Source organism: Azolla caroliniana, unplaced genomic scaffold (assembly GCF_043228905.1).
Source record: "Azolla caroliniana isolate FFs.n. ecotype wild unplaced genomic scaffold, voAzoCaro1.0.p SCAF_3, whole genome shotgun sequence".
Taxonomy (NCBI): domain Eukaryota; kingdom Viridiplantae; phylum Streptophyta; class Polypodiopsida; order Salviniales; family Salviniaceae; genus Azolla; species Azolla caroliniana.
The window spans coordinates 6,690,946-6,700,205 of NW_028230438.1; the positions used below are offsets into that span (position 1 = coordinate 6,690,946).

At 37.9% G+C, this 9,260-nt stretch overlaps 1 protein-coding gene across 1 annotated transcript; it reads right to left on the reverse strand.

The window, feature by feature from the left end:
- Window positions 1-392: 392 nt before the first annotated feature.
- Window positions 393-6,191, reverse strand: LOC147866079 (uncharacterized). Its single transcript, XM_087316447.1, has 8 exons — window positions 2,482-6,191; window positions 2,291-2,386; window positions 2,052-2,204; window positions 1,786-1,949; window positions 1,542-1,689; window positions 1,310-1,432; window positions 1,136-1,223; window positions 393-1,032 (listed from the first exon to the last, which is right to left on the reverse strand). Exons 1-8 carry the CDS (start codon window positions 6,058-6,060, stop codon window positions 866-868), a joined length of 4,518 nt encoding a protein of 1,505 aa, XP_087172573.1. The 5' UTR covers window positions 6,061-6,191; the 3' UTR covers window positions 393-865.
- Window positions 6,192-9,260: the final 3,069 nt, after the last annotated feature.

The following is a 9,260-nucleotide window of genomic DNA, read 5'->3' on the forward strand; positions in this document are numbered from 1 at the left end:
ATACTACTTTATCTAATCTGGTTCTCATCATCCTTATTGGTAGTACATACACTTCATGCGATAATAACTAATGACTAATGTGTAACACAACAATGATGATAAGAACCCATTCATTAACTAAGCTTATGAAGATTCAAAAACTAAAGCGAAATTCAATGCATTGCTTTGAACTATGGAGTAACCCTTGACTTGGAACATGGTAACTACACATAATTGTGTATCTTCCTTGAAAAAGGCACAACTCCTCTGTTAAGGGCAGGTATATCACAAATTAAATCCCTGTACTACTCAATCACTCTTTGATCCCAAAAACTTCAAAGAATCACAAGTCCATTGCAAATCACAAACCAAACTAATTCAACAACTCAATAGCAAGAAATTGTAAACATGTGTGAAAAAATTGAGTAAATATATATGTATATTTAATAATGACTAAGAGTCTATATTGGATATAATGATCTTTTATCTAATCCTAAGATCTTTCTCCCTCTTTCTTAGAGGAAGAAAATTCATGGCAATGCACATCACTATATATATAACAAAACTCCCTCCTACATGATACAAAACCACAAAGTCCTTCAAGGCCGATGTGGGTAAAAAAGAAACTCCTAAGTGGGCCTTCGCTATAAACAACTTGCATCTCTTCACACAAAAAAGGTGAGGTGGGGTATAGAATGGTTATGTAAGGGGAATCCAAAAAGGGAAGAAGAATCTCAGGCATCTTCAATTGGGAAAGAAGCCAAACTACTTTTGTGAATCTCTCTCGAGATATGTGTGATGTATGTATGTATGGATGTGTTATCTATATGTACAAAAGACAATAACATCTTTGTGAAAGGAAAAAAAAAGATAAAAGAGAACTAGGTCATTTCATATTCATCGATGCAGCAATGGCACGAAGCTCCCTCGCAACATCAGAGAATGTTGGCCTTTTGGATGGATCACCTGACCAACATTGCTCCATTAGGCTCCTCCATCCAGGGTCACACCAATTTGGTATCGATGGGCGCAATGTATTATTCACAATCCCAGCTGATGCCAAACAAACAAAACATACCTTGATAAATATGCCGCAACATACATAAGAATACATACATACGTATACAAATCCACTTTGTAATTGATGAACCTTTACCTATTATCGCTCCACAATGCATGCTTGCATATGGCTCCTCGCCAGTAAGGAGTTCCCACATTACCACTCCAAATGAGAACACGTCAACCTATACAATGATCAAAATGTAATTTTTATGCTATATAATTAAGTGTTGCTTGTTTGCATAAATTTATGAATGAATATAACCAATACCTTTTCGGTAACCATATTACCATTTCCAGAGAGTAACTCCGGTGCCATCCATGGAAGTGTTCCACGTACACCACCCGACACTAAGGTTTGATGTTTCACTTTAGAAAGTCCAAAATCACCAACCTGTAGAAAACAAAAGCAATACAATAAACTTCTAGTTTGAGAGAAAGGGAAACAACTAACCTTTACATGTGAAGAAAACATGTAGAACAGCTACCATTTGATTGATTACCTTGCAGATGGGACGATGGGCATCTCTCATGTTCACCAAAAGATTCTCGCATTTCAAATCGAAATGCACGATGTTCTTGCTATGCAAGTATTCCATGCCAAAGGCTGCATCCATAGCAATAAAAAGCCGCTTTCTCCTATCGATCGTCCTGTAGCATGGATACTTGTATGTGTTAATGAGGAATTTCACCAAGAAGTTCAAGAAGATAACATGGTCTTATTCAGCAAATCAGCCACCAGCTTACCTATCTTTTTTGTGTAAAACTTGCTTCAGTGAGCCATTCACCATGTACTCTGTGACGGTTGCCAGAGTTCCTCCGGGTCCATCTGGCACAACCCCATAAAAGGCAACAACATTTGGATGATGTAACTGACCTAGCGTGCGTGCTTCCTTCCAGAAGTCATTAATCTGTCTCAACAACCACTGGTTAGGGAACAATACAATTAAAAAACAAGACAAATGTTTATAAGGGTGGATGCATGCATATGCTGGTTTGAGCCGCATATTTACCAAACGTTCTCTCTGTGATAGGTCATCGGTGAAGCAACTAGCTCTGATCCGCTTGATGGCAACATCGGATCCTCTCCATTTCCCATGGAATACAGTCCCAAAATTTCCTGATCCAAGTTCTTTTAGATCTTCTAGATCTGCGTTTCGGATTATCTGCCATCGAAAGAATTGACAATATTTGGCATCCATTCAAGGTTTTGTAAGTAATAATAATAAAAACTCTCGACAAATTGACTAACCTGCAAACCATGATCTACGGCTTCTTCTTCAACTTGTGACCCCTTGCTTTCTGCCACTTCTTCGTCATCCTCCAAGTGCTCAGCGCCAATGATTTCCTGCATAAATCAAAAAATCAGAACCGTCGACTTTTGTGTTTTCTCAATTCTCAGAGAATGAATTGAGAGAAAGATTCAGTGATGGCTGTTCTTACCTTTAAACCCACTTTTTCGACACTATCTCGTAGCACTAGGATAGTCTCCAAATTCACTTCAGTTTCCACCTTCATCCAACCAGTCGCTGTGCTTGCAGACAATATGACCAATGAATCTTCGGTTTGTGTGGCTATAGGATTGAACTGACTATCTTCTAAATTTGAATCTCCCGCCATCTCAATTTCATTCCCCATATTGATCAGTGATTGGTTGGCTTCTATGTACACCACCACTGGATCTTTATCCTTGTCTTCTTCTTCTTCTGGGAATATTTCTTCATTTGAGGATGACTCTCCAAGCTCTTTCTCTTCTGCCAGGAATATTCCTTCATTTGAGGCTGAATCTTCTAGCTCCTTCTCTTCTTCCAGGAGTATTCCTCGATTTGACGATGAGTCTCTGATTTCCTTGTCATCTTCCAGGGATATTCCTTCGTTGGAGGATGAATCCAGAATTGATGAGATCATTCCATCTGCCAATAGCTTGGTAACAGACGGTGGTGAGCCAAATAGTTCTTCATTAATGTCATCCGCAAGTTCTGCTCGGGGAGAATCTTCATTGCTAGGTGTGAAGGAAAATGATGTGGTATTTGTGCTATTTAGGGGGGTTTTGTCATATACAGGGGACACAGGTACATTAAGACAACAGTCATCTACTGTCACTGTAGATATGGGAACAGAGTCTGCAGTATGAGCAATGTACGAACTCTCCTCTGTTATAGCTATTGAACCTAAAGGGATAATATCAGGACACAGAAGATGTGTTCCACCAGGTGCATATGACAACATTGCATTCTCAACCCAAGCATGAACAGGGGAAGACATGGTAGGAAAATTCTCCAATAGGCCATCTGGCGCATGTTCCTTTGGGGGTTGAATGAGGCCACTTTGAAGGATCATAGGTCTTCTCTCACAAGCCACTCCTTCGTTACGAGCTTCAATGGATCTTCTTGCGTCTAATCCTCCAAGCACGTTACATGAATACGCTACTCCATATTCATTCTCAACACATCGTTTTCCCACAAAATCTCCAAATGCTTCCTCTTTACTAATTATAAGTTTTGAGAAGATTTCCCCATTCAGCTCAAATCCTTTTCTCTGCTTCCCAGGCTCTGGCATCTGATTCTTTCTATTTGTGACGGAAGAATCAGTATCTCCCATAACTAGCTGGCATCTATGAAAACAAATGCTACAAAAACATTTCCTTCTTGTGTCATAACATTCATGAGATGGTGGTGCAAAAGTTGCATACTCAGGAGCGAGATCAGTGTAATGTAAGGCACAGTCTATTGGTTGATATGCTGAGACTTGACAGTCTCTAGATGCTCTCCCATGAACATGGCACCAAGGATTGCCAATCGGATGATCTCTACAGTTGATTTCACCTGCTCTTGTAGCTGATTGGTGTGAAAACTGTGAATCTATACAGTGATTCACATTATCGCAAAATCGAGAGAAAGGACGGCACCCATTCTTCTTCATGGACTGAACATCCCCACTAGCTGCATGACGTGGCCATCTATTGCATGATTGATCTCCGATGGAGGCAGTTACACCCCGATGAACTTGAGCGTTTTGCAGACCACATGAACATTTTAATGGGCTATCAGGAACTCCATTGAGCCTAGGTGAAGAAGGAGATGAACCCATGTGATATGCAACGGATCGAGATGATCCATGGATAGTTTGAGCGTGTTTCCATGGAGAAGCTTGCACAAATGGTGACTTTCCATGTTCTTCAGCATTCCATGGAGATAATTCATACATAACTTGAGGGTGTTTTTGTGGAGAAACCTGCACAAATGGTGGCATTCCATGTTCTTCAGCATTTCCATAGCTTACATCATGTCCAGGAAAATTAGGATTTGGGAAGTCATGAGAAGGCTGATGGTGAAATCTATGGAAGTTTTGTCTTTGCATATAATAATGCAAATCAGAATGCTCCATAGCATTACCACCAACTATACCACAATCCACATGAGATGGGTTAGGGTCTATAAAAGGCCAAGTTTCATCCTGTGGATTAATGGAGAGATCACGATGAACCATCCTTGGCGAATCTGACACAAACCAGCTGAATTGCTGTTCATGATGCCGATCGGTAGGCCTTATATGCTCCACATCATGTTTACATTGGCAATTAGCAAGCCTACACTGAGGTAGTGTAAGATTGTGATGCGCTATTTTGGGAGATTCTGCAGCCATAGAAAATTGTGGATCGTGATGGGAAGTATTGGAAGAACTAGCCGACAGATCAAACTGATTATCGAATTCCCCTTCGAATTGCTGCGAATTGATCGCAACCTTGCTAAGCTGTTCCCTTAAGCCTTGAAGGCAAGCATCACTACCAGCAAAACCAGATTTGTAGCGAAGAGCCAAAGATGGTGAAGATGGAGCCGAGATTGGTGGTGTAGAGGGGACCTTAGAATGAGTCATAACATTAGGCATATCCATATCCTTAATGTAAGCCTTTCTAAGATATGCTTCTTGTTGCTGCTGTTGATGAAATCCCCGGCTTACGACTACTAAATCTTCACTAGTGTCTAAGCAAAGGTTACCATTGATTGCATTAACATAGAGTTGCTCTTGAGTGCTAGAATCACCATACTCTCCTTCTCCTCTTTCTGGTTTAGGCTCTGATACTACCACATCTATATCACCCGAAGAAGCAAAGAAGAACAGCCGGAGTCTACTACTATCACCCACCTTTTCACACTCTTCTATCATATTCTGCATATCATCATCCGATGTCACAGAAATCAATGCATCAAGATCTTCATTGGGAAGCTGATATTTAAGCCTGAATGGCCCTGTCAAATTAGAACCACTACTAAAGTAGCCGATCAGTTTACTCATAACATCACGAAACGAGGCTTTTCTTGCGACATTCAAGATATGAGTAACTCCTCCTACATATCTGAGCTTCCCATCCATCGGCCGAGGCATGATCTTTCCACCAAAACTACACATTAACTTGATTTGATTATTGGTCGAAACCTTAAACCTAGCCGAATCAGCATCCACACCACCAATGGAGTTTATTCGAGCGGATGACAGGTCAGAATCGGAATGGGAACGCAAAGTTGATACTTTTAATGGATCACCATGCTGCTTCCCCTTTACTGCGGTATGATTTTTCTGATTCATAGGGTCTAAGGGATACCCCATTGGATGGGTAGTATCTTCGTGCTCGTGGTGATGATCAAAGGAATTAGAGCTAGGGTTAGAACTTACCTCAGAAAGACGATGTGGTGGCCATGATGCTTTTTTGCTATCCTTACTACGATTTTCTTCATTACCAATGCCATATCCTTCATCGCCATGGCTAATATGCGGAGGAGGACGGACAGGAAGATTCGGGAAGGTGTCGCTGGAGCTGTCTAGGTCAGCGGAGAGGTGCTGCCGTGTGCAGAGATGATAAATTGGGGCAGGACATTCCTGATGGTGGTGGTGGTGGTGGTGACGAGGCAGATGTCGAAGAGGAAGATGAGTATGGTGAGGATGATGATCAGGATATGGGATATGGCGAACCGATGGGGATGAGGAGGGTTCAAGGGGGATATGAGCAGTGGAGAACTTCATGAGAAGACCATGAATCAGAAGAAGAAGAAGAAGAAGAAGAAGAATGGATTAGGTCAAGCACTGTTCTGTGTGTTTCTGTGTGTGTGCTTTCTTTCTATTTTATTTTAGAGGGGGGTTATGGCTATGGCGATGGCGAAAGCTCGGGCTGGTTTTTTGCTGCTACTCTGTTCTCTTCCTTCTGAAGAAGAAGAAGAAGAAGAAGAAGAAGAGTAGAGAGAGGAGAGAGAAATTAAAATTAAATTGGTTTTTAAAAAAACAAAAATCAATTATTGAGATCCCATTTATATTTTCCCATTTTCTTTTTAAAATTTATTTGCACGCGATACATAATTTTGTTTTTTTAAAGACACGTAAACCAACCTTTTGATTTGTAATTCTTTTTATTTATCTCAATTATCTTAAAATCGTTTTTTATTTTTTGTTCATTCAATTGTTTTTTAAAACTCTTTATTTATTTATTTTTGCCATTTATTTTCACTTATTTTTCCTTTTTTTCTTGTTTTATTTTCCACGCAATAATTTAGAGACACGTAAAGCTTTATTATTCATATTTTTCTCAATTATGTCGCAATTTCACCTCTTCGTCTTTTCTTAATTACAATTTGTAATTGTAAATTCTAGTTCCAATTTTAATTGTAAATTCTAATTTCGATTAATTGTAAATTCTAGTTCCAATTTTAATTGTAAATTCTAATTTCGATTAATTGTAAATTCTAGTTCCAATTTTAATTGTAAATTCTAATGCCAATTGTAATTGTAAATTCTAATTTCAATTGTAATTGTAAATTCTAGTTCCAATTTTAATTGTAAATTCTAATGCCAATTGTAATTGTAAATTCTAATTCTAATTCTAATTTCAAATTTTAATTCTAATTTCTATTTTAATTATAAATCTAGTGTCAATCCTAATCCTAACTCTAATTTCCATTCTGATTCTAAATTTATATAGTATTTTTAATTGAATTTATTTTCGCGTAAAAAACATCGACATATGTATGTACTATATAATATATTATTAATTTAATATTTTAGATATTTATATAATATTTTTATTTGTTTTTTGGAAAAACAAAAAACGTTTTAATTGATTTATTTTCCCTAAAAAAACATCACATATGTACTGTACTATCTTATTATTATTATTATTATTATTATTGTTTATTGTTATTATTCCTCTTTATCTTTGTTTCTTTTTCTACCTTTTTTTATTATTATGAGAAATTATTTCCTTAAAGGCTTAAATCGAGATTACTAAAAACAGAACAAAAATAAGAATTTAAAGACCATACCCAGACCTTTGGATTGCTATTTACTTTTGGGTGATTTAAACGTGTGTTCCATGTGTGAGGAAATGACAAGCCTTCGGTGTCTCAGTTCCTCTAGATTTTGTTATTAGGCCCATACGTCCCGAAGAGACATTACAGAGACAGAGACAGAAACAGAAATAGAAACAAACAGATAAACCCTAAACCCAAGAGGCTACGAACGGATGCTTTGTAAGTCTCCTATGAGGTCAATAGACATGTAGGTATAATATTGATACTAGCTCCCTACCTGGCATCAATCAAGCAACGACAACTAATCACCCATATTTTGTACATGTTCATGGACAACTTGGTACCTCGAGTTATATATACAAATAACTTTCTCTCTTGCCAATCCAATGCAGGGTGTGTCGATTTAATCAAGGACTTGCGTGATAGTTATGATGATGTACTACTTGGTCAATCTCTAATCACTGCCAATGACGGGGTTCGGCAAATGTCTGTGCTAGAATAGCTCCTTAGCTTTGAGACTGGAATAGGGTCGAGCGAAAGGGGGGAGGGGCGGTGGTCCTTTGCATGCTTATGTTATGAGTGATATGATAGCTTTCAGTTTGGGAGGGGGTGGACGTGGAAATCATGGCAATCAACTGCCAAACTATATAATTGCACCAACAAGAGTCTCTCATCTTCAATCCATACGAAAATGTACTAGATACAACATGAATCATCATCATGGAAGAGGGTTAACAAATACTAACTGCCGAAGGTTGAATCGAGAATCAATGTTTGAGCAACTTATTCTCCTATTATGATCATGGAAATATTATCAATAAGACGTGTGGCATAGAAGCTTGACATAAGAAGTGGGAAATCAAATAATGGCTTCGCCTAAATAAGGATGAATATACCATTGAATATTCGATACAAATTTGAGTTCAAAGAACATCATGAGAACATCTTTGTAATTTGTTGATATTGTCAAGAGTGTTTTCATTTACTTCTTAGGTGCTTACGTATATAATATTTGACTTTCAGTAAACTCCATAATGTATCGCTCAATTATCGAGATGGTTTTCTATTTAATATTATCCTTGCTTTCCATAATGTCATTTCTTTACTGTCAAGGGTGGTTTTTGAATTATAACTTTTGACTTATTCATTTCACACCTTCATGAATTGAGCCATATCTTCATCATTGTGTTGTCCACAATTTAAGCCCTATCACGCACAATTATTAGCCATTTTATTGTCTCATCGCACTCTCTACCTATTCACCATAATTTATAACGAAGATGATACAAACGAGTATGCGTGCAACACATTGTGTTTCACACATGACATCATCTTGTTTCAATTAAGTCATGTACATTACAAATGTCATGCTTAGTTCCCTACATCATTTCCTTAACTGAGTTCAAAAGAAGATTCTCATTCGACGAGTAGCGCTCCATGTGTTATTGATGACTTCACTTACAAATAGGTTTTATCTCTGGACTATGCGGGCCATGTTGAAATATATATCAACCACGTTGCTTTAACATATTGATCAAATGACACGAAAAATTGTATGAAATTCAAGAACATAAAGACATCTTACAATGAACAATATTTTGACTTGCCTTTTGAAGATGTAGTGACACGTCCAAATTGTTTTGGACCACAACGTCAATTTATCCAAGCAATTAGACTTTGTTAGTTCTTAACTCTTAATAGGCATTTTTCTTTTCTTTTCTCGACACTACTTTCTCAGACAACTAGGGTTACCTACATGAAATGAAGAAAATGAATAGTAAGCGAGATATTTTGAGGTAAGGAACCGTGGTGGCATTATATATATGGATAACATTTTAAATGAAGTAAAATCAACACGGTTTCTAGCCCAAATTGAACCCAATGCAATAAAGGTTGGCAATTCAAGTCCTCATTGCGAAAACA